Source organism: Parus major, chromosome 3 (genome assembly GCF_001522545.3).
Source record: "Parus major isolate Abel chromosome 3, Parus_major1.1, whole genome shotgun sequence".
Lineage (NCBI taxonomy): Eukaryota > Metazoa > Chordata > Aves > Passeriformes > Paridae > Parus > Parus major.
This window is the reverse complement of record NC_031770.1, coordinates 111,248,123-111,262,524: the sequence shown is the minus strand read 5'-3', so window position 1 is coordinate 111,262,524 and position 14,402 is coordinate 111,248,123. Positions and strand designations below refer to the sequence as shown.

The 14,402-nt window shown below is 52.0% G+C and overlaps 1 protein-coding gene across 7 annotated transcripts in view; it reads left to right on the top strand.

Annotated features, from left to right (window-relative positions):
- Positions 1–14,402, top strand: part of EXTL3 (exostosin like glycosyltransferase 3) — a 132,591-nt gene that overhangs the window by 114,749 nt on the left and 3,440 nt on the right. For all 7 annotated transcript variants that reach the window (XM_015622153.3, XM_015622151.3, XM_015622154.3 and 4 more), the window contains 3 exons: positions 10,774–10,901; positions 13,430–13,574; positions 13,958–14,086. In XM_015622153.3, coding sequence (XP_015477639.1) covers positions 10,774–10,901; positions 13,430–13,574; positions 13,958–14,086 — 402 coding nt within the window. The remainder of the gene's footprint in view (positions 1–10,773; positions 10,902–13,429; positions 13,575–13,957; positions 14,087–14,402) is intronic.

The following is a 14,402-nucleotide window of genomic DNA, read 5'->3' as shown; positions in this document are numbered from 1 at the left end:
TTCCTCACCTGTGTCAGGTGAGGAGGCAGATGCTGCTCTCTTATCAAACTCATGGATGCTTTGTTCCCCATTTTCATAAAATCAAACTGTTGGTGATAAATCCTGCTGGGCATATGGAGTGCTCCCCTCTCCAAAAACCTGGAAAAGGTTCATCTCCTGTGAAAAGCCATTGACAGCAGGTGGTGGAGTAGCTGGATTCAGAACCAAGGGCTGCAGTTTGTTTTCCCTTTGTCCTGTCTCCAGAATCCCTGCAATCAGTTGTTTCACTACAAGCACCCAGAAAGGATGGAGCTTTTTCTCCTGTTGACAGTGAGAAAATGTAATTTTGGAGAAAATCAGGGGGGAAATCAGTACTTTTCGGACACTTAAAACCTTTAGTTAATCAAAATCTGTGTTAGCCCTGTGAAGAAAAGGGAGAATTTTTTTCCTGCTCCTGAAATTGGCTGAAGGAGCATCAGCAAAAGGAGCTAAGGGCACTAGAGGGAAACTGAGGCCACACCTGGCCACTGAAACATCCACATGTCTCCTTGTAAGTCCACAGAAATGCTGTTTTCACCTATTCCCAGATTTTCTACTGGCAGAAAGATGGGAAATCTGGGGAAGCTTCAGTCTTCCCAGATAACACTTCCAAATCCAAATAGTTCAGTGAAGTCTTCAGCTTCCTGAAAGCTCATTTGAACAGAACTCTGAGGGGTTTGAGCTTCGTGGGGGGAGGAGAAATGGGTTTTGTTCTTGACATTGAAGGCATTTGGGGCAGGGAAGTTCCATTTCCAGCCTGATCAAGGCTTTGATCTCTGCCCAGAGCCCGGCTTGTGGGAGCCTGGCTTATCTCTGTGACAAGGGACAGCCCCATCTTGGGCTGTGACAGGAGACAGCTGAGAGGGAATGAGAAAAGCTTCAGAACAGCCATAAACTGGATTATTCTTTCCAGTGGGGCTCAATTTCCTCTTGTTGTGAATGCAGGTCACAACACAGACAGGTTTCAGAACACTGATATGAATTAAGTTGATTTTATTGGGAATTTATGGAAGGAGTTGTTTTGAATTGTGACTCATTTATGTGATCTCTGTGATTCCTAACACATGCTGGCCCTTAATTCCCAACCCATGCTTGTGGGAGGTGGTTCTGGGAGTCTGGATTCATCCCAGCCCTGTTTTTGGCAGGAATTATTAACTGCCTCTTGATGGAAGCATTTTTTTCCTCCTGGATTTTGTTGAACCAAGTCATTTATCCCAAAAGCCTTGGGATAAATGAAGTTTTGAAGGACATGACATTGCCTGTGGCTTGAGTTCTCTGATCCTCTGGACTGGTGTGAGACATGGACCAGGTAAAGTAGGATTTAGCCAAGGATTCCAGCAATTAGGATCCAGAAATTGAAATCTGTGAGCAAAGGGAAGTTCTTTAGAAACCATCTAGACCTCGTATCCAGATTTGTCACTGGCTGCCTCTGCCTTTATTTGTCCCCTTTCACATCCTGAACTGGAGCTGATGGAAATTGCAGCTCTCAGTGAGTTCTGCTCGTGGAACAACGAGGGATGAAATGCCAATTTGGGGATTGTGGTGTGGCCACTGGGACAGTTCTGACATTCCATAGAGGACCTCTCATCCCTCCATGATGGATTTGAGGGCACGCACGCTGGCAGTAAGCTGTCTTCATTTCACCCAGAACTTTCCCTGTGAGATCTCAGAAATCCCCAGAAGGCTTCCAGTCTGGACTCAACCTGGAAGCCAAAAGTGAGTTTATGTGCCTGAGTGCTTTATGGTTGCTGCTCCCAGCCACATAAACATTAATAAATCCACTGTCCTCTTCCCATCAAAACAATAACCTGCCTGCAAACCTGATGGCTTCTTGGCTCTGCTGCTATCAGAGTTTATATTCCAGATTTTTTAGTAGCTGCTCAGTGAGTTACAGTCTGACTCCAGTTCCCTCCTCCCTTTGTTGGGCTGTGCTGTTCATTTGGATGCCCTCAGATGCAAATGTTTGCACTGAAGCTCTTGTAGGATAGGTCAGAGCAGCTTTTAATTGCTGGAAATGTCTGGGAGCATCCTTGGGAACGATGTTTTCTGAAGAGCGAGGCGCACCAACGTGAACAAATTTACAAATAATGGCACCTGCTCTGCCAGGTGTTTTGTTTTCCTGCTGTGGTGGAAATCCTGTCTGACAGATCCCGAGGAGGAACCTGCTGAAGAAGTAATTGCACAACAATACAGAGGATTTGCACTGATGAGAGCCTCTGGTAATTAAAGCAGCCGGGCTATCAGCCAAAGAGCAAAGTGTGGAAAGATAAGCTCTGGAGGTGTTTCCAATAATCCCCTGGGATCACAGTCCTTGGGTTTCCAGCACTCTGCCTCTCTGCTGTGCATTTGTCTCCAGGATGGAAATTGCTGGGTTTCCTCCCGTGGTGGCTCTGATGGCTTGGTGAGGGGAGGAGACCTCGGGGTGCTCCTGAGCCCCTCCTGACTTTTCCATCTGCTGTCACAGATGAGATGTGACAGCTCCTCTCAGCCCCACCCCTCAGCTCCCAGTCCATTTGCTGCCAGGCTTCTCTGCAGGGATCAGGGGACTGGCAATGAATGTGCCTTTTCCAGGGAAATCAGAAGTGTGGGAATAGCTGGTGATGGGCTGAGGGAGAGCTGGGCTTTCATACTTGAGGAGTTTTGGGGTTTTGCTTGTTTATTGAAATCGGGTCAGGCAGCTGCAGTCTGGGAGTGGTTCTTGGGCTCTTGTGTGGCTCTTCTGAGGACAGCAAGGAGCTTGTACCTGGCCTGACACAGCTCTGAGTGCTCCTCACATCTGGGAGCACATCTGGGAGAGTGAGGCAGGCAGGGAAAATGAACATTTTTACCAAAACAAGGGCCAGGCTTTCCCAGTCAGTTCCTTGTGCAGCTCTGCCCTGCCTGGTGCAGTGGCAGCTTCCTGCTGATCCCAAAACAGGTCCAGGAGATGGGAACCAGTTCAGAGCAGTGGTCACTCCAACCTGGAGTGCTCCAGGGATCTGCAGCCAAACTCCTGCTGAATCCCAGGGCTCTGGGTTGGGTCAGTTCTGAAGCAGGAGGGTGGGATCTGCTCCCAGGCTCGCTGACTGCACACATCCATTCCTCAGCTGTCGGTATTTACCAGTCTGGGAAGCTTTTGTTGCCCACAGGTGGTTTGAATCCCTCATCCCTGAGCTCCAGGCAGTAACACTGCACCTTTTGGATGGAGTTAGAAGCTGCTGCCTGCCCTCTTTCTGCCTCTTTGCGTGTTCTCTTTCTCAACAGTGGTCCCAAATGACATCCCTGTGGGTTTGGTACAGGCAGTGTGAGGAAGGCGTCCCCATCTCATCAGAACAACCTTTTTGTTGTTAAAATTGCCACTAGAGCAGCCAGGGGGAATTTGGAGAGGAAGAAAAGGCACAGAGGATGAAGTTGAGAGTTGACAAATAACAACAGATGGGAAATCCGTGCTGGGGATGCTCCTGCTGCTGCCCATCGTCTCCCTGGGGTGTTCCAGCTCTGGCATCCAGGACTGTTTCTAGGCTGGGCAGAATTCCTTTGGAATTATCAGGCCTTGGATACCAAGGCAGGTGAAAACAGGTTCATCCAGCTGTGATTTGAGAGAGAATCGATGAAGAACAGTGACATCTGTCAGGACATCGCTCCTGGCACGTGCTGGGCACTGCGGGGACACCTCCAATCCCAGGGTCAATTTGGGGCAAGAGAGACCCTGAGGGGCTGGAGCGTGTCCAGGGCAGGGAATGGAGCTGGGGAAGGGGCTGGAGCACCAGGAGAGGCTGAGGGAGCTGGGAAAGGGGCTCAGCCTGGAGAAAAGGAGGCTCAGGGGGCCCTTCTGGCTCTGCACAACTCCCTGACAGGAGGGGACAGCCGGGGGTGTCGGGCTCTGATCCCAGGGAACAGGGACAGGAGGAGAGGACAAACCTCAAACTGCACCAAGGGAGGGTGAGGTTGGGCACCAGGAGGGATTTCTTCATGGAAAAGGTGGTCAGGCATTGGAACTGCCCAGGGCAGTGCTGCAGTCCCCATCCCTGGAGGTGGTGGTAAAACACGTGGATGTGCTGGGTGTGGATTGTGGGTTAATGGTTGGATTTGATCACCTTTGATCTCTCCAGCCTTAATGATTCTGTGGTTCCATGATCACACCTCTGGGAATTGTTCCACTGCAAAAAAAAAACCCACCAACCCAAAAATTTGGGTTATCACTATCAAAACTCTCAAAAGAGTGAGTTCTTTCTTCTTGAAATGACTTTTCTTGGCTTCACAGCAAACAGCAGCTCGTAAATCTGGCTCGTGATCCCAGACCTGCTGGTGGAAGTTGGATTGTGAGCTTTGCACTCTGCAGTTTTTCCCTGTGAGCTTTCATGGAAAGCACACACAGGAATTTTGGGAAGTTGAGAAGGGAACGAGCTGCAGCAGTGGAAGTATTGGAACATGACAGCGTGTTATCCCAGGGACCTTCTTTGAGCCAAATAATTACAATTAATTGTAAAATAAATCTAATTGGACAACCAGCTCCATGTGCATCTCTAATTGCACAGCCACTAACAGCAGCACACAGAGAATAAAAACAAGTATCTGCATCCCTTTAATGTTAAAAGGAGCATCCTTCTCCTTTCGTTTCTCCGGGAAGACGCGACAGCTGCTCCTGTACGAAAATGAATAAATAATCAGTTTTATTTGTATCTCAAGCTGTTTTCTCCTCTCAGAGACGAGTGACCCACTGATCTCTGCTGAGGAGTTTAAAGGGAGACCAAGTGTTTGCATATTTTCTGTGCGTGGACACGGCATCAATTTTAAAAAAGCCTTTCCGTGGTATCTTCCTGTGTGGTTTTGTTCTCAGCAGGGGATAATTTATGCTGGGTTTTATGTTGCATTATTTAATTACATGTATTTTTAAAATGCATCTGTTTTGCCAATTTATATTCAGCGTGCGCTGCCTTTGGATGGCTTTGGAGCTAAATACCCTTCTTATACCTCTGGAGATGAGTCTTAAAATAGTCTGTAAATCCTTTTAATTCAGATTTTGAAAACGCTTTAAGTCGGAGGTAACAAAGCTGCAGGTTCAGGGCATGAAGGAGGGGCCGTGGCTGTTTCAAGGTGAAGAGGAAGGAGCAGGGAATAATTAATACATGAGAAAGGGGAAAATATTAACTTCCCACTCCATCTTTACAAGGGAGGATTAAAGGGAAAACAAGAAGGTGAAGAATTGCCAGGGGAAACCACTACAAACCAGGGACAGCTCCTCAGGCAATGCACGACCGAGGAAACATCCTGCTAAAAGTGACAGGTTTGGGGTGGATGCTCCGATAAATGGATGTTTTTGGTGCCATCAAGTCAAACAAGGGAGCAGATTCCAGAGGATTTCTGTGGGATGGGAGAGGACTGATGTCCCCCTTGGCTACCCACAGCTCCATCCAGGCACGTCCTGGGACTCATCCAGCCCTGGAACAAAGCTGGGGACCAGCTGGGGACGGTGAGAGACCGGTCACAAGATGAGCACATCCCTGGATACAGGAGGATCCAGGCACCTCCCTCAGGATGGCTCTGGATGTGGTAATTAGGAGTTGAAATATTCCCATTTATTGATGTATCAGGATCTGAGTGTGTTAAGCCCAGACTAGCACCCAAACATCATTGTCCTGACAAACACCTCAGAGCTGCTTTTTGTGCTGCATCTGCGATTTCACCTCTGGGTCCCAAGGTTTTTAAACATTCATTATCACAAACACAGCCAAAAGAACATCCATTTTCCTTTTACAAATGCCAGCCTGCTCAGATCTGGCAGGGGCTTTGACACCCTGCTCACACAGTGTCAAAGTGCAGGGCAGCGATTCCTGCGGGATTCGCCGCTCATCAGGAGCTGCCGCAAACGAGTCCGGTGTTGTGCCAGACTCATTTCCTCAAGCTTTTTTGGGTCTGTGTTGGGGAAAGGAGCCTGGTTTTGGGGAGGAAGGGCATCATCCCTGGGGCTTGGCTCCGATGGAAATGCCGTGCTGGCATCCCATCTCCTCCCTGCCCACGCGGCTCTGGAAATGTGCCAGGAGGAGCCTCGTGTCGTATCGAGTGAGGCCAGATTCTTTCATTTCTCATGGAATGAGGAACTCCTGGCTGAGCCAAAGGCCTGGATCTGTGTTCTTGGCTTTGGAATGCAGGATGCTGGCCAGCAGGAATTTCTGTCCTCTGAGGGTTTTCTCATGGTGGCAGTTGAGGTTGGCAGGAGGGAAGAAGTTCTGTGTGGGCAGGGCAGGACAGCAGCGCCGCCGGGTGTGAGTCTGCACTTGGAAATCTTCAATCAGCACCACCGTGGTTGTCCTTGGTAGGGGCAGCCAAGCAGATTTGAGGTCTGGGCTGAGAGCCATGGTGATCCTGCCAGCTTTTGTGGAGCAGCTCAGCTTGCCCAGAACAGGTAGTGATAAAACACCGAGAAAATCGAGTTTAAAATGCGTCCGCGGTCGGACTCACGGGATTTACTCCAAAGTCATCCCACTGGGAATGGGCTGCGGAGATTTTGGGTGTCATCATCTCTGGTGATGACAGCAACTCCTTTGGCTTCTCCTTGGCACCTGTCCTGGCACAGAACTCGGCTGCTTGTCCTGGAGCCGATGTGATCGTGGCTCTTCTCCCCTCCATGAAGTGAGAGCTCAGAGACATCAGGATCAAAATCATCTCTAGCAAAGGGAACCTGAGGTTTCCATATGGAGCCTTACCCAGTGCCAGAATTCCTGCTGTAGCCAGGATGTCAAGAGAATCACAGAACCATTCAGTCCTTCAGGCCCATCCAGTCCCACCTGTGCCCCATCCCCACCTTGTCCCCAGCCCAGGGCTCTGAGTGCCACATCCAGACCTTTCCTTGGACACCTCCAGTGATGGGAACTCCAAACCTCCCTGGGCAGCGCCTTCCAGTGCCCGACCATCCTTTCCATGAAGAAATTCCTCCTCTTTACCCAGCCTGAGGCCGTGTGCTTTGTCCCCGTCTGACATCCCACATTCGTCGCCTGGCTCAGTGCAAACTCGTTCTGACAGCTTCACTTCCAAAAAACGACTCAGCACCCAGGAGGATGCTGGTTGATGGGACCAGGCAGAGTTGTTGTCTCCCTCGTGCCCATCTCTGGATGCATTTGCAGAGCTGCAAGTCCCAAACAAAAGTCAAAAATGACCGAAATCAGGTCCCATGCCTCGGCTGCAGAGGGAGCGGGAATGGAGTCGGCCGTGGTAATAATGGATGTGATTTATTCTCTTCCCTCCTTCCAGGGAGTTGTAAATAATCCCAGCACTTGTGCCTGATGTGCAGAGGGAAGGGACCCTGGTGGATCTCAGTCTGTGGATCTCAGGTGCTGATCTGGGCAGATTTCTTAAAACATATCTGGATTTGGCCAAACCAGGAGTTGAAATTAAAAGTGTGTGAGAGTGTGGCTTCAGGGACACTTGGAATGTGTTGTTCCCTTTTCCTAGAGTTTGCCATCTCCCAAAGTCCTCCAGCAGAGCCCTCCCTGACCTCTGTTAAGCCTAGATTGGCTGATTTTTAATTGATTTCTTTCCCACCCGTGCAGGTGGGAGAGCTGGGGAAGCCTCGGCTTCCTGCGCGCTGCTGCGGAAAGCGAGGGGGGCAGGAAGCGACCTGCTCAGCCGGGAACCAGGGCTGGGATGAAGGTCATCAGCTCCCAGATGTGGCACTCCTTGATGGCTGGGGACAGTGGTGGCACCTCTGGGGCCAAGTTCCGAGGCTGGCCGGGTCAGAGGGGTCACCCGTGATCCGGGACAGGCGTTAACCCTTTCCTGCACGGAGAGCATCCGAGCGCTGCTCAGTGAGTCCCCACCCCCCTGCTCTCCTCCCCCAGCCCCTTCGGGTAGAATTCCTCATCTTTGGCACAGATGGAAACGGATCCTTTTCCTGAGGGCTCATTCACTGTCTCCCCAAATTATCCAGCTCTCCTAAGGGCATCATCCTTCAGGCTTTTCTCCCCTCACAGAGACCTGACGTGAGCAACGCGGCGCCCGGTTTCTTGCAGAGTTTGCTCTTTGCCCAGGAATCAATCCAGTTCACTAAGCTGAGCTGTCAAAACTTCTCCAAGGGCACGGGCATTCCTCGTGTTTTCACCATCAAATTATATGTGACACTTAATTTAAAGCTTAAGCATGAAGCCTCGCTAGCACGGAGATTGCTGGAAGGTATTGATTTTGCTGCGGGTTTTTTTGTGTTTATGTATAAAAAGGTACTTTAAAGTATTGGTAAAAGCACATTATTGCTGGGCAGACTCTGGATTTATGCTCTGGTTTCGTTTTTCTCTCAGGTTTTTTAAGATCTGTTTGTCCAATGTGTCTGTGAATAACAAAACACTGGGAGGAAATGGATGTTGTGGGGTTTTGTGCTCCTTGAGTCAAACAGATCCCATGTTCCGGGACTGAATCACCTGGAACTGATTTTCTAAAAGCAGAATAAGCTTCTGATGTGTTCTGTTGGGTACTTGGAGGCATTTCTGGTGTCTCCAAACTTTGCAAACTGCTCAGGAGGTTCATGGTTTTGAGCTCTGGGCCTTTGAGCTGATGGCAAAGTGTTTTAGAGAAAACTAGTCCCAAACAAAAGTCCAAAACGACCAAAATCAGGCGAGCAGGGCACAGTCTGGGGTGGTTTTGAGTCTGGAGGGGTTGGGTTTGGTGCAGGTCCCAGAATTGATGCTCTGCTCAGTGTTTGGAGCCCTTGCTGTGAGGGGAGGAGGTGTTCTGGTGATGGGCTGGGGTCTCTCTGTTCTCTGCCTGATTTTGTGTCTGAATCTCCTTGGGAAAGAGAATTGCTGCCTCCTCCTTCTGCCAGAGCCTCTCAGCTTTGCTGAGGGAACATCTTTCTTTGGGTTTTGACAGAGCTCCTGCCTCGAGACCATTAGGAAACAAAGTTGTGGCAAAATTGGTCCTTAAAACGATGGAAATGTGGGAGAAGCAGCGCTGGGGGAGAGATTGGGACCTCAGCGTCTGAAAAGGGACAGAGAGGGTTGGTTATGGAACCTCTGGGCTCTTCTGGGGGTGAGAGCCACCCAGGGCAGGGGGGGGAGCTGAAGGGACACAATTCCCAAGGAGCAGCGTTGATGTTTGAGAGGAAAGGTGGATTCTCCCACTCTGGCTGTGGAGCTGGAGACAGGAAATTCTCCTGGCAGAGATCTCCCAGTGACAGCTCCACTGCCCTGGAGCACACGGGAGGTCAGTGCTGGTGACTCCGAGGATTCCAGAATGGTTTGGCTGGGAAGGAACCTTAAATCTCATCCAGTCCCACCCCCTGCCATGGGCAGGGACACCTTCCACTATCCCAGGCTGCTCCAAGCCCTGTCCAGCCTGGCCTTGGACACTTCCAGGGATCCAGGGACAGCCACAGCTTCTCTGGGCACCCTGTGCCAGGGCCTCCCCACCCTCCCAGGGAACAATTCCTGCCCAATATCCCATCCATCCCTGCCCTCTGGCAGTGGGAAGCCATTCCCTGTGTCCTGTCCCTCCATCCCTTGTCCCCAGTCCCTCTCCAGCTCTCCTGGAGCCCCTTTAGGCCCTGGAAGGGGCTCTGAGCTCTCCCTGGAGCCCTCTGTTCTCCAGGCTGGACTCACTCCAGCAGATCCACGTCCTTCCTGTGCTGAGGACCCCAGAGCTGAACACGGAGTGTGGAGTTGTCTCCTCCTGCTTCCCTCCTCACCCCATTCCCACCCTGATTCCTGCAAGCTCTTTTCCAGCAGTTTCCAGGCAGAGAAGAAACCCTGGGAGCATCTGCTGGCTCTGGATAACCCTTCAGCCAAGCCAGGCACTGAGCAGAGCTTTGTGATGCTGCTCTACCTCGGGAAGGAGCAGGATCAGAAATTCCTGTGCTGACATTGTCCCTGATTTTTCCACATCCTGATGAAACCACAGAGCTCCCAGGGTGGGAATGCTGCTTTTCCATCGGCCAGAGCTGCCTGGTCTGCTCACCTGCAGTAGATTGTTGGTGCTTTTGATGGCTCTTTAATGAAATATTCCACATGTTCCTGCCCAATATTCCATCTCCCCGGAGGTTTCAGCAGATGAAAGCTCCAAGACCGGCTTTCCATGGGAATTGAATCATCCCAGCTGTCATGCAGATCCCGATACAAATATTTCCACTGTTAATGGTTTCAGCGTGGGCTTTTTTGTGGGATCAAATGTAATCTTATTTAATGGAGTTCTGTTGATGTGATGCTTTGGTCTTTTCACCAGGCTGGGCTTAATTTTATAATGGAGATTGTTCAGAGCAGAGGCAGGGAAACGACTGGAGGGATGGAATGGGGCAGGAAATGTGGGATGGACGGAGTGGCTTCAGATCAGCCACGGAAGACTGGAAGTGTACGAGCAGGGGAAAGGATCCAGGGTGGATGGGACTGTCAGGGATGGTGTGAAACTGTGCAGGGGAGGTTTAGGCTGGATATCAGGAAAAGGCTCTTCCCTGGAGGGTGTCAGGCACTGGAACAGCTCCCCAGGGAATGGTGACATTCCCAAGGCTGCCAGAGCTCCAGGAGGGTTTGGACAACACTCTCAGGGATGCCCAGGGTGGGATTGTTGGGGTGTCTGTGCAGGGCCAGGGGTTGGACTGGATGATCCTGGTGTGTTCCTTCCAACTCCATGATTCTACTCCATGATTCTTGGAAGAGGGAGAAATCCAGTAGGATTTTCCAGTAGGATTTTCCAGTAGGATTTTCCAGTAGGATTTTCCAGGTGTACGGCTGGGGGTGAGGGGAATTTTCACCACCCTGGGCCCTGCAGCCCCTAAAGGTCACTCCCGCCCTGCAGGTCGTGCGCACGGAGAAGAACAGCCTGAACAACCGGTTCCTGCCCTGGGACGAGATCGAGACCGAGGCCATCCTGTCCATCGACGACGACGCCCACCTGCGCCACGACGAGATCATGTTCGGCTTCCGGTGAGAGCCCTCGCACAAAGCGCTCCTCCCCACAGCCAGGATCTGTCCAGGGGCACCACTGGGGCTGGCACATCCCTTCCCACGGCTCCCCAGCTCCGTTCCTTGGGGAAACACGCGTTAATGGCGTGGGGAACCTGATCCCAGCTTGCCAAGGAAACCCCATTTCCCACACTTCTTAACCCAACTCTTCAGCTTTTGCCGTGCTGATCGTGGTCCTGAATGGATTTAACGCCTGTGGCTTCCGAGGGTGGAAATCCAAGAGGATTTGTTTCATGTGCTCCATCCGTGAGCCAGAGGCAGGGCTGGTGGTGGCTGCCACCCTCTGCTCCGTGTGGCACTGGGGAGTGACAGTTCCCTTTCTCCTGCAGAGCAGCCCAAGGCAGGCGCTGGCTGCTCTCACTCCCAGCCCCAGCTTTCCCTTGACTTTTCCCTGGAAAAAGCTTCCTGATGACGGGAATGAGGGGGCTCCTGCCGGGGGAGGTTTGTGCCAGCTGCTCCTGCAGCTCCTGCAGCCAAACCTCGCTCCCTGCCAGGAGCTGCTGGGGACTGAGGGTGGCTCAGGGGGCAGGGACTGCGATTCCCAGTCGGAGAACAGCCGGCAGCTGCCCGGGGGAGGGAGACAGGGACCAAAACCTGCTTGGGAGGAGGATTAAAAGGCACAGAATACCTGGAAACCCACCAGGCTCCCCCAGAGAGGTGAGAAACAAGGCGTGAGAGGGATTAAAGTGCAGGAGGAGGTGTCAGGATTCCTGGCTTCCCTTCCCTGCCCCATTCCAGGCTCTTTATCCAAACTGGGCTGTCGTCTCCCCTTTTTTGGTCTCTGTTTTCCTTTGCCTGGCTGAGGTTTTGCTGATTAGCTCTGGAGAGCATCAAATGAAGGTTGTAAGTGCCCTGTGTCATCCTCACTCATATCCCTGCTTGCAGACACCCTGTTCCCACAAAGGCTCCCTGTGTTAACACATTCCCAGGAACTGCCGGAGTCTCGGCACTGGAGTGAACCTCTGCCCACAACAGCTGTGCTTTGTCAAAACTTTGCTCCAGGCTTTGATTCTTGGGGCCAAAAGCATCGCTTTTCCCTGTTTGCCACTCAGGAGGGAGCTGGAAGGAGCTCTCTGAGCGCCCCCAGAAGGATTCTCCAGAGAAATCCTGATTTTTGTGAGCTGGGAAGGAAAAAGCGTCACGTTCGTAGGAAAGCAAAGATGTGGGAGAAGAGAAAGGGAATAAGTGGTTTGGACTTCCAGCTTTTCTAAACAATCACCCCGGATTGACAGGAACTGCAGCAAATGAGTACTGGGGGGAGGATAGAGCCAGGGAAGCTGCTGGTGGTGGTGATTCCTCGTGATTATCTTGGAGTTTAATTAATTGGAGTGGAGGACTGAACAACAAACACTCCTGTGCTCCATAAGTGTAGGGAAAGCTCAGGGAATCTCGGTTTCCTCTGCTGCTTTCCTCCTGTAGCTCTCCCAGAACAGGGCTAATGGGAGAAACTCACACCCAAATGAGGGAAAAACCCCAAATACGGCACTTTCTGCCCAGTTTTGTGCCGGGGAAGAAGGGAAAACCCTTCTGTGTGCACAGGGAGTTCTCTCCTGCAGCCTGGAGTCACAGCTTGGGCACGGAGCAGCAGGAGGGGGCTGGATGATCCAAGGAATCCAGCACCCCTGCCTCTGGAAGCTGCATTTGTTTCCCAGCTTAGGCATCAAGCACTGACTTTTTCCTTAATTATTCCTGCCAGTGCTGCAGCTCCCCAGGGGGATTTCTCTGGAGGAGCGTGAGCTGCAGATGAGAGCAGAACGTGGAGCAATCCACACAGCTCAGGATTTCATTCCCAAAGCTGGACCTTGAGCATGTGGTGGGGTGAGGGAGGCACTCAGGGCCCTGGAGGCTTTTCCTGTATGGCCAGAGCCTGGGAAGCTGCAGTTTGGGATGAGGAGCTGCCACTTCGGCAATCCAGGTCTTCCCTCGGGGCCTTCAGCATCTCAGCAGCTTTTTACAGGATTATGGAATTGTGGGATTTCCAGAGTCCTGGAATGGTTTGGGTTGGAAGGGAGCTCAAAGCTCATCCAGTCCCACCCCTGCCACGGGCAGGGACACCTTCCACTGTCCCAGGGTGCTCCAAGCCCTGTCCAACCTGGTCTTGAAGCTTTCCCTAAGGGAGGTTGATGTTGTCTTGGCTTCACTGAGCTGCTGGCAGATGGAAAATCCCAAGGATTTGGGGAAGAGGCCAGGAGGTGTTGGGCTCCTTCCAGGCTGAGCCTGGGCTGCTCTGGCCTTAGTTTTCTTTCAAACCTCCAGAACAGCCCTTATGAGCTACAAAATCCCCTAATTTATGGATTAGGAGCCCTTTCCCTGTGCATAAGCAGCTCAGCTGTGTTCTAGGACGGGAGCACATTTTAACACAGTTTTCCTTTTTGCACTTTGGGCATTCCTTGGATAAGCAGTTGCCAAAGCCCTTTATGTTCTCCATCCCTTGCAGCCCCTCTGGGTGGGCTCCCAGGTGTGTCTCACGGGCAGTTCTGTGTTTGCAGGGTGTGGAGAGAGGCCAGGGATCGCATCGTGGGCTTCCCGGGGCGCTACCACGCCTGGGACATCCCCCACCAGTCCTGGCTCTACAACTCCAACTACTCCTGCGAGCTCTCCATGGTGCTCACTGGTGCTGCCTTCTTCCACAAGGTGAGAGCTCCCCGGGGCTGCCCCTTCCTGCTCACAGCCACCTGAGGCTGCAGCTCTGGGGGTTGTGGTGTTTTAAGGACAAATGTGGGAGCTCTCTGTTCCTTTCCCCTGACTTCCTCCAAAGTGAAACGCAGCCACAACCTGAGTGCATTGGGAAGGGTGTCCAGTGGCTGTTCCTGCTGGGCTGGCAGGAGGGGGCTGGAACCCTCATTCCTCCATTTCTGAGGTTCCAGGAGAGGAGGGTGGTGCCTGTGGCAGATTTGCTGCTGGTGTGGCTACGGAGGATCTCGGTGTGGGATTAACTCCGTTACGGGAACGTCTCTGCCGGGATCCCTGATCCAGCTGTGGGTCAGGTCCCGACCGGCCGCGTGTTCCCGTTGCAGTACTACGCCTACCTGTACTCCTACGTGATGCCCCAGGCCATCCGGGACATGGTGGACGAGTACATCAACTGCGAGGACATCGCCATGAACTTCCTGGTGTCCCACCTGACCAGGAAACCTCCCATCAAGGTAAAGGCACTTGTCTCGGGGTCGGCTTTGCTGGAGAAGCTGTGGTTGGGAAGTGAGTAGTGTCTGCTCCAGGGAATCCTGCTCCAGTGGGAAAGCTCAGCCTTTGGAATCAGCCAAATCCCTGCCACAGAGCAGGTGAATTGAGGTTTGACATTACAGGACTAAATCAGATGGAATTCTGGTGAAAGGTTCCCTGTCCACAGCAGAGATGATCTCTGCTCTGGAGCCAGGCTGGGAGAGCTGGGAGTGCTCACCTGGAGAAGAGAAGGATCCAGGGAGAGCTCAGAGCCCCTTCCAGGGCCTAAAGGGGCTCCAG